Genomic DNA, 21,390 nt, shown 5'->3' with positions numbered 1-21,390 from the left:
ATTTCAACCAAATACCCATAAGCTTTGATCAGCAGAGATTTTGAAATGGACATTGCAGAAACTGACATAATCACAAAATAGATAATACATTTATTTTTTCTTGGTTTGTTGCTTTGTTGTTTCTTGCTTTGTTGTCATTTTAGTTTTCTAATTGCTTTGGTCTGAGCTAGAGGTCAACTGAAACGGCTTTTATCAGTGTGATTCGAAACTGAAACTGTCAGAAGCTTTTTAAGAGAAACAGAAAATGTAGCAGAAACTCATCACCTATTGTTTGGTTGTGTGAATATGAACCAGTGAGGGCCGCTAGAGATTGTCAGAGCATGCAGTATGCATCCCTCTGCTATACCCCCAGTATCCAAGCCAGAATATAGATAATTTAAATAATGAAAGACCGTATTTCACCTCCAAGCGAAATAGCCTCCGCACACATGTCTGTTCATAGGCCCTGCCTCCCTCCCCCCTTCTATATGGTCTTCCAGTTTAGACTGGAAACCATGCAGATTTTGGGGGTCTGTGAGCAAACGTGGACACACAGGTCCTGTGCTGCTACTGTTGCCACCAGTACTGCTGCCTTCATATTTAGACAAGTGGGGAAGGAATAAGTAGTTGAGAGAGAGAAGGGGAGGGGAGTGCAGGCTTCCTAGTTTGGTTTCATCATCCTCCAGGGTCACATGAATTTTTAAGTGTTGAAATGGGGTCTTACTAGATAAAAGTTTGGAAAGCCCTGCTTTAACTGATAAACCAAGCCACCAATAAGCATATCTTACAAAGGATACGTGGTCAAAATAGCCCCTACACAAAATAGCCTGACAATAAAGCCCCAAACAAAAATGCTCCTGACATAATAGCCCCCAACATAACAGCCACTGTCAAAATGGCCTGTCCACAATGTAGCCCCTGCCAGAATATGGCCTCTGACAAAGTAACCCGAACAGTACCAGACAGGTGGAGAACTTACCTTTTGACACACTGCAAGAAGATCTGCCCAAATTTACTTGTAGAGGATCCCTGTATTTGAGGAGAATTGATCACCAGCCAACCCCAGAAGTCTTGTGTCTGTATTGTCTCTGCAACGTCCCGCCTATGTGATAACAGGAAGTAGCAATACAGATAAGAGTTCTGGGTTCAGCTGGTGATAAGTTTTCCTCAAATACAGGAAGTCTGCTGAAGTCTTTGCTTTGAGCTAAAGTTTTTAATATTAAATTTTTAGGTAATAACGATAAAGCTAGTTTTACGTTAAGAGTTCTAACACAGTCTATTGGGTAAATGCCTTTGTTAAGATAAACAGACTGTGTTGGAACTCTTAACTAATACTAGTTTTATTGCTATTACCTACAATACCGACAAGCTCATTGTCTGTAGCCACAGTTGTCTGAGGAAATAAAACCTTAGAAAGTGAACTAAGCATTGTGGTTGCATATGTGAGCAATAAGGCTTACATTTTCAGTAGTGTAATTAAATATCAGAACTATATTTCTCATGATATCATCCTTGATTAATACAATTTCCTCGCTACTGATTTCCCTCACATTTGTTGGGGTCAATTGTGTTTTCCTGGTGTGTTCGTACATCGCTTTGGCTCTACAGATCAAGGCAATTGATAAGCTTAAAAAAAATTCATAGATGCTAATTTGTAGGGTAACACATGTTAAGTTGATTTGGCGTGCACTACATTTAAGGAGCTTTAAAAAAAACTGAATGCGCACTAATAAATACACATCTCTGGTACACCCCAATCTGTGAACCTATCCAACCAGAAGCCTTGATTTAATCTGATTGCCTACCATTCAACTATCAGTCTTCAAAGCAGCGTACTATAAAATATATATTCCTTTTAAAAACAGTGCTATAATGATAAAGAATTTAAAACAATTGTATTATAACTCAATCATAATAATTGAATCCCAACAAACCCCAAAATAAACACTTTTTTTTGCTAATAATCTTACCTTGCCAAACATGATAAGGTTGGCGAGACTATGAAAATGATGACACTATTGATTTTTTTAAATTAGCATAAGTACATAAGTAATGCCACACAGGGAAAAGACCAAGGGTCCATCGAGCCCAACATCCTCTCCACGACAGCAGCCAATCCAGGCCAAGGGCACCTGGCAAGCTTCCCAAACGTACAAACATTCTATACATGTTATTCCTGGAATTGTGGATTTTTCCCAAGTCCATTTAGTAGCGGTTTATGGACTTGTCCTTTAGGAAACTGTCTAACCCCTTTTTAAATTCTGCCAAGCTAACCGCCTTCACCACGTTCTCCGGCAACAAATTCCAGAGTTTAATTACGCGTTGGGTGAAGAAAACATTTCTCCGATTTGTTTTAAATTTACTACACTGTAGTTTCATCGCATGCCCCCTAGTCCTAGTATTTTTGGAAAGCGTGAACAGACGCTTCACATTCAACTGTTCCACTCCACTCATTATTTTATATACCTCTATCATGTCTCCCCTCAGCCGTCTCTTCTCCAAGCTGAAAAGCCCTAGCCTCCTTAGTCTTTCTTCATAGGGAAGTCGTCCCATCCCTGCTATCATTTTAGTCGCCCTTCGCTGCACCTTTTCCAATTCCACTATATCTTTCTTGAGATGCGGTGACCAGAATCGAACACAATACTCAAGGTGCGGTCGCACCATGGAGCGATATAACGGCATTATAACATCCTCACACCTGTTTTCCATACCTTTCCTAATAATACCCAACATTCTATTCACTTTCCGAGCCGAAGCAGCACACCGAGCAGAAGGTTTCAGTGTATTATCGACGACGACACCCAGATCCCTTTCTTGGTCCGTAACTTCTAACGTGGAACCTTACATGACGTAGCTATAATTCAGGTTCTTTTTTCCCACATGCATCACCTTGCACTTGCTCACATTAAACGTCATCTGCCATCTATCCGCCCAGTCTCCCAGTCTCGTAAGGTCCTTCTGTAAATTTTCACAATCCTGTCACGAGTTAACGACTTCGAATAACTTTGTGTCATCAGCAAATTTAATTACCTCGCTAGTTACTCCCATCTCTAAATCATTTATAAATATATTAAAAAGCAGCGGTCCTAGCACAGACCCCTGAGGAACCCCACTAACTACCCTTCTCCATTGTGAATACTGCCCATTTAACCCCACTCTCTGTTTCCTATCCTTCAACCAGGTTTTAATCCACAATAGGACTTTTCCTCCTATCCCATGACTCTCCAATTTCCTCTGTAGCCTTTCATGAGGTACCTTGTCAAACGCCTTTTGAAAATCCAGATATACAATATCAACCGGCTCCCCTTTGTCCATATGTTTGTTTACTCCTTCAAATAATTGAAGTAAATTGGTCAGGCAAGATTTCCCCACACAAAAGCCGTGCTGACTCGGTCTTAGTAATCCATGTCCTCAGATGTGCTCTGTAATTTTGTTTTTAATAATAGCCTCTACCATTTTCCCCGGCACTGACGTCAGACTCACCGGTCTATAATTTCCCGGATCTCCCCTGGAATCTTTTTTAAAAATGGGCGTTACATTGGCCACCCTCCAATCTTCCGATACCACGCTCGATTTTAAGGATAAATTGCATATCACTAGCAGTAGCTCCGCAAGCTCATTTTTAAGTTCTATCAGTACTCTAGGATGAATACCATCCGGTCCAGGAGATTTGCTACTCTTCGGTTTGCTGAACTGCCCCATTACGTCCTCCAGGTTTACTGTGAAGTCAGTAAGTCTCTCCGACTCGTCCGCTTGAAATACCATTTCTGACACTGGTATCCCACCCAAATCTTCCTTGGTGAAGACCGAAGCAAAGAATTCATTCAATCTCTCCGCTACGTCTTTGTCTTCCTTGATCGCCCCTTTTACCCCTTGGTCATCCAGCGGCCCAACCGATTCTTTTGCCAGCTTCCTGCTTTTAATATACCGAAAAAATTTTTTACTATGTTTTTTGCCTCTAATGCTATCTTTTTTTCATAATCTCTCTTGGCCTTCTTTATCTGCGCCTTGCATGTTGATGGAAGAATAGTTTCCTTAAACAGCAGAACAGATCATGAATACCAGTTGGTAGCTATAGAAGTTTATTTATATACTAATAAATAAGGCCCGTTTCTGACACAAATGAAACGGGCGCTAGCAAGGTTTTCCTCGGAGTGTGTATGTTTGAGAGACTGTGTGTGAGAGTGACTGTGGGAGAGAGAATGAATGTGCGAGTGTGTGTGTGTGACAGAGAGTGAGACTGGGTGCGAGTGTGTCTGTGAGAGAGAGACTGTGTGTGTGAGAATGAGAGTGTGTGCCATAGGCCCCCCTCCCAGTTCCAGGGTCCCCCCTCCCTCCCTCCGAGTTCCAGGGCCGTCCCCCTCCGTTCGAGTTCCAGGGTCGTCCCCTCCCTCCAAGTTCCAGGGTCGTCCTCCCCTCCCTCCCTCTGAGCTCCATGGTCATCCCCTCCCTCCCTTCGAGTTCCAGGGTCGTCCCCTCCCTCCGAATTCTAGGGTTGTCCCCTCCCTCCGAGTTCCAGGGGACTGAGTTTCAGGGTCCCCCTCCCTCCCTCCCAGTTCCAGGGTCGTTGTCCCTCCCTTCCTCACTACCTCCCTTCCAGTTCCAGCACCCCTCCCTCCGAATTTTAGAAGTCATCTTCACTTATCAAGTCGGGGTTACGGCGGCCATCAGCAGCGGTAAAAGGCGTGCAGGCTCGGCCCGTCTCTCTCTCTTGGCTGTGGTCCCGCCCTCATTTCCTGTTTCCGCAAGGCTGATCAGCCAATCAGATTTTTGCTTTCATCAGTCAAGACCATGTTATAACCTATATTATCATTTTACAGGAATTTACCACACCAGACTAGGATTCCACAACAGCAAACTACAGGTCAGTATAATTGCAAAAGGGCAAAATCCATTAATATTGTATTTGTTAAAGAGACCACAATTAATTTAATTAGGAATTATTATCCCACTTTTACAAGGTGCCAGCCCAAAGTTAAAGTATTGCATATATAATAAAAAATCATGAATATAAATCATAACAGATAATACCACACAAATAACTAATGCAAACTATATAAAACATAATTTGCAGTTAAAAGTAGCATAACCTTGATCATAGGATCCAAATATTGCCTAAATAGAGCAATAAAGTCTTTAAAGTCTAGCATCTTTTATTGCATGAAATATAAGTAAATTTAGGGGTCCTTTTACTAAACTGTGTAAGCATTAATGCATGCTTACTGCAGCAAAAAAAAAAATACCTTACCTCAAGGCACGCTCAGGTGTCTCACAGTAATTTTTGCATGTGTGCGTTACCCATGTGCTAAAAAATGAAATGTATTTTTTTAGTGCTGGAGGTGGGTCTGAGGGCAGAGAGTGGTTCTGTGCTAATTGGTTAGCACAGCTACATTGCCGCATGCTAACCGATTAGCGCATGAGCCCATACTGCCTATATAATGGGTGGTGGTAGGGGCTCATGCGTAAATGGCCATGTGCTAATGGAAAAATTAGTATGTGGCCATTAAAAGCAAAAATGGTAAAAATGGCCTTAGCATGCAAGAATGACTCGAGTGAGGATGTGTTATGGCCACTTTTTACCGCAGTTTGGTAAGAGAGCCCCTTAATGTTATAAATTGCCAGACAATATGTAAAAGATTTTCTTGCTCTGCTCAGACAATTCAAGGGACCATTACCATGATGTGATCCCAAACTAGGGGTCCTTTTACTAAGCTACGGTAAAAAGTGGCCTGCAGTAGTGTGGGCGTGTGTTTTTAGTGCGTGCTGGGTGATTTTTTACCGAGGCTGGGAAAAAAGGCTTTTTTTTTTAATGGGGCAGTAAATTGTCATGCGCTAAAATTAAAAATAGTGCGTGACTCTTTACTGCCTGAGCCATTACCGCCACCCATTGACCTAGTGGTAAGGGCTCATGTGCTACACATGTGGTACTCAAGCAGCACACGCCAATGTGGACGTGCTGCCAATTACCTGTGGGAACACCCCCCTCCCCCTGTGGTAGAAAATAAAAAAATATTTTCTACTGTGGGAAATAGCGTGCGGCAACTTTGAAATTACCGCTGGGTGGCTGCGCTGCCTGGGCAGTAGTGTCGATTTGGCATGCCCTACCGCCTCTTTGTAAAAAGGCCCCTAGGTTACCCAGCTTGGAAACAAAAATGCTACTCATTAAAGAAGGTTTACGCTGGCTTGGAGCTTACATTAGACATATGTTTGGTGTTTTTCATTCAAAATTCTTCCTCTTTATTATTGCTTTCGGGAACTAAAGGAGAATTTCGTATGACAACATTTCAGAGATTTGAGGCAAGTATAAAGTAGTTGGTTTGTGTATTGTGATTGTGGAAGGACCAAACAGCATTACATTTGTGGAGTAAGAAAAACTGGTTTATGTGCTTACACTTTTGGACTTTATGAGGTCTGCAGGCACAGTCGGTAAGCATAAACTTGTAATCCATATAGGGACATCAGAATCTAAAGTCAGATAGAAAAGAAAAATATTCAGCTACTGTCTAGGAAAATTGGGTTTCAAGCTGTCTGCACTGACACAACCACATTTCTGCAGTCTGCAGTAATGCAGTTCAAGGAGAACTTAAATATATGTTTACAACAATGAAGTCTAATTCTCAACTCAGAAAGCTTCTGTCCTGCTCTCATTACTCAGATTCTCCAAATCAATGATGTGCTAGATGGGGCTTTCTTGATTTAAAAAAAAAAAAAAAAGGTTGTGAAAAAGTTTGACATTGGGTGATTGGAACACAACTAGAGAAAACTCCTTGATAAGTTTTTGACAGTGGCGTAGCCAGACATGACATTTTGGGTGGGCCCAGAGCTAATATGGGTGGGCACCATGGGGTTGATATTCAACTGCTGGCAGGCTATGCAGTTAAAGCCTGCTTCCAGTGCTGAACCAGGAAATTCAATGTTGCGCCCTATCCGGCAATCGGCATTGAATTTCTGGTTTTATTTTTGGCCGCTGGAACTTAAAATGGTTAACAGATATTCAGCGCTAAATGGTTAAGGTCCTATCTTTAGATAGGACTGCTATTTATGCAGTACTTTTTAACTGCTTAACTCAGCACTGACCATCAGCACTAACTGGCTATAACAGGCGACATAGCCAGTTAGCCGCTATGTGCTAGCCGCAAATATTTAGCGGAGATTACTGGCTATCTTCCGCTGAATATTTGCGGTTAGCCAGTTAAATGATATTTAAGTGGTCAGTGGATGTTGCTGACTGGTTAAATAGCACTGAATATTGGGGGGGTATGTATATATAAATTGGGGGGGGGTGGTATGTATATATAAATAATGCCTTAGAATGCTCTTGATGGTTATCTAAGTAAACAGTCTGCCCAACAGCTGTCCTGCATCAACATAAATAGAGAAGAACAACAACCAAGAAGTGCCAACCAAGGGATATTTATGAAAAATATCAAAAACAAAGGTCAACTAAAATGATATTTATTTATTTATTGCATTTGTATCCCACATTTTCCCACCTTTTTGCAGGCTCAATGTGGCTTACAATGTATTGTTCTTGGTGGTATATAGATTAGAAAATAGACACTTGGTGTTACATAGAGACCTTGAGTATCATAGTAGAAGTTTAAAACAAGCAGATATTATGAAAACAATTCTGAATATGAGGAGGAGATGTGTACAATTACATTTGTTGATCTTTGTGGTATGCCTTGTTAAAGCGATGGGTCTTCAGAAATTTACGAAAGTTAGTTAGTTCGTATATCGTTTTTAGGTTGCGCGGCCATGCGTTCCATAGCTGGGTACTCAGGTAGGAAAAGTTTGCTGCATGCATTGTCTTGTATTTTAGACCTTTACAGCTGGGGAAATGAAGATTAAGGAATATGTGGGATGATCTTTTGGCATTCCTAGTCGGTAAGTCTATAAGGTCTGGCATGTAGGCTGGGGCATCTCCGTGGATGATTTTATGAACTAAGGTACATATCTTGAACGTGATGCATTCTTTAAGTGGGAGCCAATGTAACTTTTCACATATTTTGTTTTACCGAATATGAGTCTGACTGCGGTGTTCTGGTCTGTCTGAAGTTTCTTGATTATTTGCTCTTTACAGCCAGCATAGAGTGCGTTGCAGTAATCTAGGTGACTGAGGACCATTGATTGTACCAGGTTGCTGAAAATGGTTCTTGGGAAGAAAGTTCTTACTCTTTTTAATTTCCACATTGAATGGAACATCTTCTTGGTTGTGTTTTTCGCGTGGTTCTCCAGTGTTAGATGTCGATCGATAGTAACTCCAAGAATTTTCAGGGTGTCCGAAATTGGAAGGGACAGGTTTGTTGTGTTTATGGTGGTGAATATACAGTCCATAGGATCTATTAAAAAAAAAAAGTATCAAGACTCGATGCAGTCCTGTGTTTTGGTGCATGGGGCATCTGCCTCAGGAGTCTCAACTTCAGTCGGACGTGTAAGTCCTTTGTACTGTTAAAGGGCAGATATGAACACAACACAATCAAACAGCCACCCACACTATTAGGCTGTGATGGCAACATGACAACAGCTACAGCTGAGGACCTGACCTTTTGATACCATTTTTATAGATCCTTATAAACTGTATGTCATTTTAGTTAACCTTTGTTTTTGATATTTTTAATAAAAATCCCTTGGTTGGCACTTCCTTGGTTGTTCCCCTTTTTGTTTTGTTGTTCTTCTCTATTTGGTTTTGCAAAAGGGTTATGTTGGCTTTTTATTGTTTTGTTTTTTCTGCATCAGCATAAACCACATACTGTCACACTGTCAACAGCAAGATTTTTTTCCCACCTACTGTGGAATCTGTAGGATACAGAACATAGTACAGCTTTCCATAGAAAAGGTTTATTCAAATCTGGTAGCACCTCAATAATAGCAGCACAAAATCCCTTCATTGCTAGATACTTTGGAGGTCTTTTACTAACAATTAGCTCGTGTTATTTGCCATAGAACTAATTTTATTCCTATGAGCCCTGCAGCAGAAAACATGAGCTATTAGTAAAAGATCCGCTTTGTGAAGTTACGCTAAATCCTGTGAAGAAGCTTCTCAGAGCCTATGCTGCAAACCTTAACACCATCAATTCTGAACACTCAATACCCAAAGCAATAGCTTTATAAAGGAAGTAATGAATATATACATAAGAACAATATGCATCCCATTGGAAAAGCCAGATCATTCAGACTGATATAGATCCCCACACAAACCACATGCCAGAAGAATCTCTGACCTTGGTAGCATGAAGAACACTGACAACACTCGCCAGTTACAGAATAAATGACCAAAAATTAGAAATTGACCTGTAGCCTGGCATAAACAGTAGCCTTCCCTTCCCTTCCCTACTCCCCCATCCCTCCCTATAACCCAACATCAACACTGCCCTTCCCTACTCCCCCATCCCTCTCTGTAGCTCAACATCAGTACTACCATTTCCTACCCCACACCACTCCCTGTAGTCCAGCATCAGCCGTGCCCTTTCCAATCTCCCACCCCCAACCAGAAACACATCAGCATGAAATATAAAACTTTTTTTTTTACCTGAGGATTGCAGAGTCCAAACCCACCAAAATGAAATTATAAAACTTTTTTTTAAATCAGCATTATACATACAACTGTTTTGTGTAACCTGACCAGTGCAGAGCCCTCCCCAACCAATCCCCCCCCCCCCAGCAATCCAACTTTACACAGAAACTATTTTTTTTTTTTTTTTAACCTGCGTAGCACTTCGCTGCAGAGTCTAATGCAGTACCCCCGATGAGGCCCTGAAGCAGTGTGCTGAAGAGGAGGCCACGGGGGAGAGTAGGCATGACTGGGGGTGGGGTGGGGTGGGGAATGCCGCACTTCTAGCCTCTGCTCCTGCCCCCACGCACTGTGTACAGCACTGCTTCCACTCTGCAGCAAAATCGGCCCAGGAAGTTGTTTATTTGGAGATCCGGCGCTGCTTGTTTTTAACTTAGCTTCTGCCCTCCCCCCCCCCCCCCCCCCATGCTGTGCCATGCTGCTGGAGAAATATGGACTCTTGTCAGCCCCAGACGCTGAACCCGGCGTCTGGGGCTGGCGTCTGGGGCTGATGAGTGTCCAAATTTCTTCAGCGGCATGGCACAGCATGAGGAGAGGGGGAGCTAAGTTTTAAAAAGCAGCACCAGAGCTCTGTTGCACGCGGGCAGGAGCAGAGGCTAGAAGTGCTGCGTGCAATAGAGCAGCAGCCTCCATGGGGAACTTTAAGCAGAGCAGACTTGGCATAGGTAAGTTTGTAGTGAAGGGTCCTCCCCCTTCTGAATCCCAGCTCGACTTCAGGGCAGCCCAAACAGCAGCAAAAAAGTAGTTCTGCGTATGTGTGTGTGTGCAGGGTAACCAGTTTATAAATCAGCTGATTGGTGCACAGGCTGAGATAGGGTGGGCCTGAGCTGAGATTGGGTGGGCCTAGGCCCACCCAGGCTTACCCATAGCTACGCCCCTGGATGAGACGACTTCCCTATGAGGAAAGGCTAAAGCGGCTGGGGTTTCTTCAGCTTGGAGAAAAGATGGCTGAGGGGAGATATGATAGAGCTCTATAAAATAATGAGTGGAGTGGAACAGGTAGACGTGAAGTGTCTGTTTACTCTTTCCAAAAATACTAGGACTTGGGGGCATGCGATGAAGCTACAAAGTAGTAAATTTAAAATGAATCGGAGAAAAATTTTCTCCGAGGACAAGCAGGCTGGACATCACGCATGGGTCATCGTCCGCGATGGCCCAGGAGACTGGAAGTCAAACAAAAAAGCTTTCAAAAGTTCTAGAAGCGGCGTGGCGTGCACGGGGACAACGCACCGCGCATGCGTGAGTGACTTCCCACCCGCGACGCCCGTGCGCTTCCCTCAGTTTTTTTCTCTGCGACTGCGAAGGGGTGGTGTTTTTTCACTGCTGCTCGTCGGTTTTGCCCAGATCATTTTTTCGCGTGTATCGCGTCCTTTTTTTCTATTCTTTTTCTAATAGTTACTTCAAAATTTTTTTTTAAAGTAGTTTTTTCCCTTTATTTTTAGATTTTTTCTCATTTTTTAAAAGTTTCCTTTCTTTTTCATTGCGGCCGCCTTTAGGCCGCGTCTTTTTTCCCTCTTTTGTGCCTTTTTAAGTGGCACCATCGAGCCATTTGATTTTGCGGACGCTATTTTCCCGCCCATGTCAACGAGGACTCCCAGCGGCTTCAAGCGCAGTACTCGCTGCAACTGGACCATCTCGTCTACCGACCCTCACGTGTGATGTCACCAGTGCCTCGTGGCCGATCATCTTCCAGCTGCTTGCAAGCTGTGTAAATTAATGAAGAAAAGGACCCAGGTGGCTCGAGAGGCTCAATGCGAGAGACTTTTTTCGGATCAGTCCGGACCTTTGACGTCGGCATGGAATTGGTACCGAGGTCGGTGGCGTCGATGTCGAGGAAAGCAGCACCGAGAGTCCAGGTAATGGCTGCCGAGAGACCACTTCGAGCTGGGAGCAGCAAGGCATCGAGTGGGACTCCACCCATCTCGAGGCTTACTGCTATGCAGGCTCCCCGGGACCGACCTGAGTCAGACCCGGCCCCGAGGAGGCGTGAGGATTCCATGTCCTCCTCATCGGTACCGAGGAGTGTTGATGATGGGCGTCGGGCGAAGGTTAAGAAGCATCTTCATCGATCTCCTTCCAGACACTGTACTGAGAGCTCCGGGGAGCCGAGGGAGTCGGCACCCGAGAAGCATCGGCGCCGGGAGGACCGCTCACCCTCCATTCAGGAGGTGCCGATGCATCGGTCGTCCGGCAGCCTGGTACCGGCTCTCGAGCCCCCTCAGATTCAGGTACCGACTCCTGCACCGGCCCCACAGTCTTTTCCGATGGCAGCTCTCGATGAGCGTCTCCTGGCCATTCTTCCAGGAATTCTGGAAGGACTGCTTCGTCCATCTGCCTCGGTACCGGAGGTGCTTGCGCCTCCTGTGCCTACTGCTGAGACGGCGTCTGGTCCAACTCCTGTGAGGAGGTCCCCGCCCTCGGTACCGCTTGCGGTACCAGAGCCGGTTGCCACCCGGGTCGACTCTCCCTCGACGTTGGTGGAGGAAGCTTCGCTGGAGTCCAAGCAGGGATTGACTTCTCGACATCCCCCACGAGGATGTCGATCCTCGAAGTCGAGACAGGCTCGGGTTCGGGCTGCTCTTCGAGAGCTTCTGTCCGATACCGAAGAGGAGCGTTCATGGGGAGAAGAGGAAGACCCCAGTTATTTTTCGGAGGAAGACTCCTGTGGGCTTCCTTCTGATCCTACTCCACCTATTGAAGTCAGACAGTCTCTATCTGAGTGTCTTACTTTTTCATCTTTTGTGCGGGAAATGTCTAAGGACATTCCATTTCCCATGGAGGTTGTGGACGAGCCCAGGGCTGAGATGCTCGAGGTCCTGGATTATCCTTCTCCACCTGCAGAGGTTGCAACGGCCCCCCTGCACAATACGCTCAGGGAAGCGATGTTGCGGAATTGGTCTTGCCCTCTCTCTAATTCAGTTGTCAACAAGAAGTCTGAGTCCCAGTACAGAGTCCATGGTGAGCCTGTGATGGTGAAGGCCCAACTTCCTCACGATTCTATTGTGGTGGACTCTGCTCTCAGAAGAGCCAAGAGTACTAGAGACTATGCCTCAGCGCCCCCTGGCAGAGTCTAGGACCTTGGATTCTTTTGGGAGGCATATGTATCAGGCTGGAATGCTCGCCGCAAAGATCCAAACATACCAGCTGTACACAAGCATTCACTTACGGAACTCGGTGAGGCAACTGTCCAGTTTAGTTGAAGCTCTCCCTCCGGAGTTTGCTGAACCTTTTCACCAGGTGGTCAGGCAGCAGAAGGCGTGTCGCAAATTCCTGGCCAGGGAGGCTTACAACTCTTTTGATGCCGCATCCCGAGTAGCTGCTCAGGGTATCGTGATGCGCAGACTCTCATGGCTGCATGTCTCGGACCTGGATCAGAAGACCCAGCAGCGAATATCGGATGTTCCTTCCCGGGGGGATAATCTTTTTGGAGAGAAGGTTGAGGATATGGTCGATACCCTCAAGAAGCATCATGATGCAATGGATTCTCTCTCTCGTCGGACGCCTTCTGCTACTACCTCCTCCACTAGGGAAATCAGTACTTTCAGTACTGTGTACTACCCTTCGGTCTAGCATCTGCGCCCAGGGTCTTTACAAAGTGCTTGGCAGTTGTCGCAGCATCGCTATGTAGACTGGGAGTGCATGTGTTCTCTTATCTCGATGATTGGCTGGTGAAGAACACCTCGGAGGCAGGAGTTCTACGATCCATGCAGATTACTATTCAACTGCTCGAGCTGCTGGGGTTTGTCATAAATTATCCCAAGTCCCAACTGAGTCCAGTACAGAAGTTGGAATTCATAGGAGCTCTGTTGAACACACGGATGTCTTGAGCTTATCTCCCCCAGGCAAGGGCAGACAATCTTCTGGCCTTAGTGTCCTCAGCGCGAACATCTCAACAGATCACAGCTCGGCAGATGTTGAGGCTTCTGGGCCACATGGCCTCCACAGTTCATGTGACTCCCATGGAATGTCTACATAAGAGATCAGCTCAATGGACCCTAGCTTCCCCGTGGTGTCAGGCTACAGGGGATCTAGAGGATGTCATCCGTTTTTCCACCGATTTTTGCAATTCCCTACAGTGGTGGACCATTCGCTCCAATCTGACCTTGGGACATCCATTCCCAAAAAGTGCTGACGACGGATGCATCCCTCCTGGGGTGGGGAGCTCATGTAGATGGACTTCGTACTCAAGGAGTTTGGTCTTTTCAGGAAACAGGTCTTCAGATCAACCTCCTGGAATTACGAGCAATCTGGAATGCTCTAAAGGCTTTCAGAGACCGGCAGTCCAATCAAATTATCCTAATTCAGACAGACAATCAGGTTGCATTGTACTACACCAACAAGCAGAGGGGCACCGGATCTCACTCTCTGTGTCAGGAAGCCATCCAGATGTGGCTTTGGGCTCGCCGTCACGGCATGTTTCTCCAAGCCACTTATCTGGCAGGCATAAACAACAGTCTGGCCGACAGGTTGAGCAGGATAATGCAGTCTCACGAGTGGTCACTGAACATGGACGTTGTCCGCAAGATCTTCCGAGCGTGGGGCACCCCCTCGGTGGATCTTTTTGCCACTCAGACCAATCACAAGGTTCCTCAATTCTGTTCCAGGCTTCAGGCCCATGACAGACTAGCGTCAGATGCCTTTCTCCTACATTGGGGGGGACAGGCCTTCTATATGTGTATCCTCCCATACCTTTAGTAGGGAAGACTCTGCTGAAACTCAGGCAAGACCGCGGAACCATGATTCTGATAGCACCTTTTTGCCCCGTCAGATCTGGTTTCCTCTTCTTCTGGACTTGTCCTCCGAAGAACAGTGAAGATTGGACTGTTTTCCGACCCTCATTACCCAGAACGAGGGGCCGCTTCTACTTCCCAACCCTCCAGTCTCTGGCTCTCACGGCCTGGATGTTGAGAACCTAGAAGTTGCCTCTTTAGGCCTTTCAGAGGCTGTCTCCCGAGTCCTGCTTGCTTCCAGGAAAGATTCCACAAAAAAAGAGTTATTCTTTTAAATGGAGGAGGTTTGCCGTCTGGTGTGACAGCACTACTACTACTACTACTACTATTTAGCAAGGCCCTAGATCCTTTTTCTTGACCTACACGGACCCTGCTTGAATACCTTCTACACTTATCAGAGTCTGGTCTTAAGACTAACTTAGTAAGAGTTCATCTTAGTGCAATCAGTGCTTACCATCAACGTGTAAAAGGTCAGCCTATCTCTGGACAGCCTTTAGTTGTTCGCTTCATGAGATGTTTGCTTTTGTCAAAGCCCCCTGTCAAACCTCCACCGGTGTCATGGGATCTCAATGTCGTTCTCACCTAGCTGATGAAACCTCCTTTTGAGCTACTGAATTCCTGCCATCTGAAGTACTTGACCTGGAAGGTCATTTTCTTGGTGGCTGTTACTTCAGCTCGTAGAGTCAGTGAGCTTCAAGCCCTGGTACTCCATGCTCCTTATATTAAATTTCATCATAACAGAGTAGTCCGCCACACTCATCCTAAGTTCTTGCCGAAGGTGGTGTCGGAGTTCCATCTGAACCAGTCAATTGTCTTGCCAACATTTTTTCCCCGTCCACACACCCACCCTGGTGAGGACAAGTTGCACACCTTGGACTGTAAGAGAGCATTGGCCTTTTACGTGGAGCGGAAAAAAAAACCCTATTGACAGTCTGCCCAGCTGTTCGTTTCTTTTAATCCCAACAGGATGGGAGTTGCCATCGGAAAACGCACCATCTCCAATTGGCTAACAGATTGCATTTCCTTCACTTATGCCAAGCTGGGCTGACTTTAGAGGGCCATGTCATGGCTCACAATGTTAGTGCCATGGCTGAGTCAGTGGCTCACTTAAAGTCAGCCTCCATTGAAGAGATTTGCAAGGCTGCAACGTGGTCATCAGTCCACACATTCACATCTCACTACTGCCTTCAGCAGGATTCCCGACGCGACAGTCGGTTTGGGCAGTCAGTGCTGCAGACTCTGTTTGGGGTTTAGAATCCAACTCCACCCTCCTAGGCCCTTTTCTATTCTGTTCCAGGCTGCACTCTCACTTAGTTGTGTTTATTTTCAGGTCAATCTCAGTTATGTCCTCGCCATTGCGAGGCCCAATTGACCCATGTTCATTGTTTTGAGTGAGCCTGGGTGCTAGGGATACCCCATGCGTGATGATGTCCAGCCTGCTTGTCCTTGGAGAAAATGAAGATGCATACCTGTAGCAGGTATTCTCCAAGGACAGCAGGCTGGACATCATCACAACCCACCCTCCTCCTCTCTGGAGTTGTTGTTCTTCTAGTTTGCTTTTCATATAACTGAGGGAAGCGCACGGGTGTCGCGGGCGTGAAGTCACTCACGCATGCGTGGTGCGTTGTCCCCGTGCGCGCCACACCGCTTCTAGAACTTTTGAAAGTTTTTTTGTTTGACTTCCGGTCTCCTGGGCCGTCGCAGACGACGACCCATGCGCCATGATGTCCATGCATCATGATGTCCAGCCTGCTGTCCTCGAATACCTGCTACAGGTATGCATCTTCATTTTCTTCACTCAACGTGTAATTCAACTCTGGAATTCGTTGCCAGAAAATGTGGTAAAGGCGGTTAGCTTAGCAGAGTTTAAAAAAAAGGTTTGGACAGCTTCTTAAAGGAAAAGTCCATAGACCATTATTAAATTGGAGTCGGGGAAAAAATCCAGTATTTCTGGGATAAGCAGCATAAAATATTTTGTAGATTTTTTGTGGATCTTGCCAGGTATTTGTGTCCTGGATTGGCCACTGTTGGAAACAGGATGCTGGGCTTGATGGACCTTTGGTCTGTCCCAGTATGGCAATACTTATGTAGGGTGAAAGAAAGAGAGAATGCGCGTAAAATCAAATGGGCTGATATAAACACAGGGAAGATAAAAGTGGGAAAAAAACATAAAAAGAAAGATCAGTTCCAGACAAATGTAGAGAAAGAAAGGAAGAAGACAAGAGGAGAGCGATGGAAAGGCCAACGTGATAAAGAATTTAGGAGAAGAATAACCCAAAGAAAGTGGAAAACAGAGTTGGACCAGCCATTTATACAAATAAAATGCCTGGACAAAATGTCAGTTTTACAAGAAATTTACACTGATTTCTTTATATTTTGCAGAATTGAGGCTGCTTCTATTTCTCTAGTGTTGCACTGTGTGGCTTATATTTATTTTTTGTCTACATATTCATATTTTAAGGTTGTGATCACTTATTCTGTACACGGCAAGGGTCAATTGGTGTTCAATATTTGTGCCTTAGGCCAGGCAATGCATGGAGTTTCTATTTAAGCATCTGTAATATTTCAGCTTGTTCAGTTTCCCAACAGGCATATTGATGTTCTAGGTCCCATGGCAATATTTTGTGTTGAGTGTTCCTAGGTAGAGTCCTTGTTGTATTACTTCTGTAACTTAGTTAAGTCCTGCATAATTTGTATAGATTTTGTATTACATGTACTTCATAATAAGCTTGGAACTGGAGAGGGCCTATATTTTACTGATTTGTCACCAAAATCAGAATTTTTCTTTTTGTATGGTGAGTTCCTGGGGAAATGCCCAAGTTCTGCTTTATATAAGAACACTAGTAAAAAAAAGGCCCGTTTCCGAGAGCAATGAAACGGGCGCTAGCAAGGTTTTCATCAAAGTGTGTATGTTTGAGAGTGAGTGTGTGAGAGACAGAGTGAATGTGCGAGTGTGTGTGTGAGAGACTGTCTGTGTGAGAGTGTGTGTTCGAGAAAGAGAGTGTGCCGCAGGGGTCCCCCCTCCGTGTGTTGGCGTCCTTCCCGCTCCCCCCGTGTTTCCTTTTCCCATTTCCTTCTCGTCCCCCTCCACCCTCCCAGCCTCAGGGTCGTGGCCCCCCCCCCCCCCGGCCTTCAGGATCGTGGGCCCTCCGTCTGGCAGCGTTTTTCTGCATCGTAGTGTGTATGTTTGAGAGAGTGTGTGTGAGAGAGAGAGTGAATGTGTGCGTGTGTGTGTGACAGAGTGAGTGTGTGTGCAAGAATGAGTGTGTGTGTGCGAGAGGGAATCCCAGCTTCAGGGTGTTGGCCCCCCTCCCTTGGCCTTTCAGGATGGTGGTCCCTCCGTCGCCCTGCGTTTTCCCCCTCCCCCCCTCGCAGCTTCAGGTTCGAGTGCCCCCTTCCTGCGCCTTTCAGGGTCGTGACCCTCCCTCCGGACTGTGACGTTGAAGGTGGCTCCCTTCCTGGCACGTTCAGGCAGGCAGGGTGGCTCCCTGCGTCTGTCCGACATTCAGGCTGCCTGCCTGCATCGCTTCCTCCGTGTCTCCCAGTTTGTGCGGGGCGATGGGAGTCCTGCAGAGTTGGAAAATGGCCACTGAGGATCAGGGGGAGATGGCGTTTGGCCGAGTGTCATTGCGCCGCCATTGACGTCATGACGTTATGACGGGCCAGACACTCCTGGCCAAACCGTACCGGATATCTCTGGCGCCTCAAGTTTCCGGCTTGAGGCTTCATGGAACGTTGGAGGTGCCTTTTATTATATAGAGATAAGAAAAGCCATAGTTGGGCAGACCAATTGTCCAGTCTACCCAGTATCCTGCTTCCAGCAATGGCAGAATCCCGAGTAACAAGATTCCATGCTGTCAACCCCAAAGATAAGTAGTGGCTTTCCCCATGTCCACTTTAATAGCAGTTTATGGACCTTTCCTTAAGGAACTTGTCAAAAGCTTTTTAAAATCCACAGCCTCCAGCAACGGGTTCCAGAGCTTAATGATTCATTGAGTGAAAAAATATTTTATTCTATTAATTGTAAAATTATTACCATGTAACTTCATTGTACTTTTTTGAAATAAATAATTCACGTTTACCCATTCTACACCACTTTTGTAGACCTCAATCATATCCCCCCTCAGCCATCTCTTTTCCAAGCTGAAGAGACCTAACTTCTTAAGTCTTTCCTCATATGAGAAGAGTTCCTTCTCCTTAATCATGTTGGTCGCCTTTCTTTGAACCTTTTTTTTTTTTTTAATTTTGTTGTATCATTCTTAGAGGAGGAGCTGTAGGGGTTTCTTTAGATGCAAAATAAACATATGTTTAAGTTAACTGCATGATGTTCCAGTGTGCAGTGTCAGGGGTGAGTATTTTTTTATATTAGATTTTTCAGGCTACATAATTAAACTGCTACTTCAAAGGTTTACCTGTTTTATTAAGAGCTTTATAAAAAATTTATATTTGTTATCGGGACGGACAGACCATTTGGGCAACCGGGCAGTGTCCGGGGTCCCAGAGGCTCTCCCAGCCTCGGTGGGCCCTCTCAGGTCCTACCTTGAAGGGCCCTGGTGGTCTAGAGGCCTCTGTGGGGGCAGGAAAGAATCCCACTCTTTCTTCCCCGCTGCTGCTACTCTGCTTAGCGGCGCCAATGTGTTTTAAAAATGGCTGCCGAGACTTCCTGGGGCAGTCTTGTGAGACTGCCGAGACCAGAAACTCTACTGTGGGATGTCTTGGCATCCATTTTGAAAACACAGTGGTGCCAGGCACAGTAGCAATAGAGGGCAGGAAAGAGTGGGGCTCTTTCTTACCCCTGAAGAAGCCACTAGACTACCAGGGCCCTTCAATATAGGACTGGGGAGGGCCCACTTTGTCTCAGGGATCTTTAGTGTGTGGGAGGGGGAGGCTGTAGTGTGCGGGAGGGGGACAGCGGTGGGGTGGTAAGCAGTGGCCAAAGAGGGGGCCCCCGACCACTGTCAGTCTGCCCTTGTTTGTTATAAAGCAAAGTTGAAGCATATGTGTGTGCCATTGTGGTAATTTGTATTGCAGGATACTATGATGTGTGTTGAGATGTTGACCAGACACAAGTCTACTATAATGGCAAAGTTTAAGTTATGGGATAATGCAACTATATTTAAAAATGTCAGTATTTCCATAAGTGTGTATGGGGTTTATGTTGATGCAGGACAGACTGTTTACTAGAAATCCATCAAGTGCACTCAGTGTCATTATTTACTCACACCTATATGCCTAGTCAGGTCTGGCTACACCACTGTACTGCCCCTCCCCCACAATATGATTCCCTATAAACTAACCCACTGTTCCACAATTGCTTCACCCCAAAACTAGTTCCCCAAACTACCCCTTCCCCTTTAAATTTGCTGCCCCACAAGTGCCCCCAACCCCACCTACCTCTCCTACAAATAACACATACCCATCACGAACAGTATGGAACATAAAGATTAAGCCAGTGGTTCCCAAACCTGATCCTGGAGGCATTTCAGCCAGTTGGGTTTTCAGGATATCCACAATGAATAGTCACGAGACAGACTTATACGGTCTGTGCCAGAGCCGGTGGTTCGGAGGCAGGGATTGTGCTGGGCAGACTTATACGGTCTGTGCCCTGAAGAGCACAGGTACAAATCAAAGTAGGGCATACACAAAAAGTAGCACATATGAGTTATCTTGTTGGGCAGACTGGATGGACCGTGCAGGTCTTTTTCTGCCGTCATCTACTATGTTACTATGTATGCAGTGGAACTAGTATATGCAAATCTCTCTTGGATATTCATTGTAGATATCCTGAAAACCTGACTGGCTGGGGTGCCTCCAGGACCAGGTGTGGGAACCCCTGGCGTAAGCCATTGGCTAACTTGGCACATACTTTGAATCTGGACATTTTTTTCTGAGTTTAAAACCTCTAAAGCTACAGTTCTCTAGTTCCCTCTGCCCCCTGCCTCTCCCATCCTTGAGTGAGCCTTCCCTGCCTGCTTCCATTGTAACTAGTAGCAGAGGCTGTAGGTAGGATCCAGCCAATGAGAAGACAGTGGCGGCAGAGGACTAGAAGGCAGTTCTAGCCACAGAAAAGGAGGAGGTGATCTGAAGGAAGTTTTTGTGCAATGGAAGTGAATTTCTACATCAGGCGGGAGATAAATTAACACTCTCAAAAAAATGTCACAGTACTTTTCTATAAGAGAAGCAGCTCCAACAGCTGCAGCATAGAAACAGTACTTCACTGTAACATTGTGATTAAAGGAATTTCACCTTTCACCCTGCCTTCCTCTCTCATGTCCTCTTGATCACAGACATACAGGAAGCAGACACATATATACCAACACCCAAATCTGTACCCCCTCCCTGACATACACACCTATGCACTTACATGGAGAGAGGTTGAAAAGAATTCCATGAGCCTTGCTATGTATGCTTTCCCCACTTGTTTGTTTAGCAATATTGCTAGAGTGCCTTCCCAATGAAAAGAAACATTTCCAAAATGGTTTACAAATCAACACAATAGAATGACACAAGAATGAGAATTTATGGTACTTTCTTTTACATTTAATAAAACTAGATTTTGCCTTGTATTATCATTAAAATTGTATAACATAGTGAAAGATGGAAAGCAGAATCAAACTAAAATCTCCAGGTTTCCCAGCTCAGTCTAATTGCTCCATGACCCTTCCTGGCCCCTAGTAAGAGGGCCAGTTAAAGATGCCTCTTCTATAGCAGTGCTGCTGCTAATGCTGAAGTGTAAGCATGCTTTTGTGAATGAGTTGTTTCTACACCTATGTTTATACTATGAATCTACAGTAAAGTAAATGTCAAATTTGTACTTGTTCACAGGTAAATGGTATCCCTGAAGAAAGAAAATTGACAGAAGCAATGAATTTGTAATTAAATGATGTGGTCTTATTTAACAAACTAATGCATGGGTTTTTTGGGTTTTGTTTTGTTTTTTTAACAGCACAGTATATAATGTGCATGCCAGTATTGCAGCATTAACTATTTCACTGCCAAACACAGTCTACAATTTCTAATACACTAGTGTGCTGCATTTTTTTGTATTTTGAACATATACCATTTATAAACAAAATTAATAATAAAATACCTTCCTGGTTAACTTTA

The 21,390-nt window shown here is 45.1% G+C and overlaps 1 protein-coding gene across 2 annotated transcripts in view; it reads left to right on the top strand.

Moving 5' to 3' along the window:
* The window catches only part of SGCE (sarcoglycan epsilon), a 94,394-nt gene extending 73,004 nt beyond the window's left edge, over nucleotides 1-21,390 (top strand). For both annotated transcript variants that reach the window (XM_030200664.1, XM_030200655.1), the window contains 2 exons: nucleotides 4,800-4,843; nucleotides 21,109-21,390. In XM_030200664.1, the coding sequence (XP_030056524.1) occupies nucleotides 4,800-4,843; nucleotides 21,109-21,125 (61 nt within the window). In that variant the 3' untranslated portion in view covers nucleotides 21,126-21,390. The remainder of the gene's footprint in view (nucleotides 1-4,799; nucleotides 4,844-21,108) is intronic.

The sequence above is a fragment of the Microcaecilia unicolor genome, chromosome 1, assembly GCF_901765095.1.
Source record: "Microcaecilia unicolor chromosome 1, aMicUni1.1, whole genome shotgun sequence".
Lineage (NCBI taxonomy): Eukaryota > Metazoa > Chordata > Amphibia > Gymnophiona > Siphonopidae > Microcaecilia > Microcaecilia unicolor.
The sequence above is the reverse complement of the archived record's forward strand: the minus strand, read 5'-3'. Positions and strand labels throughout refer to the sequence as shown.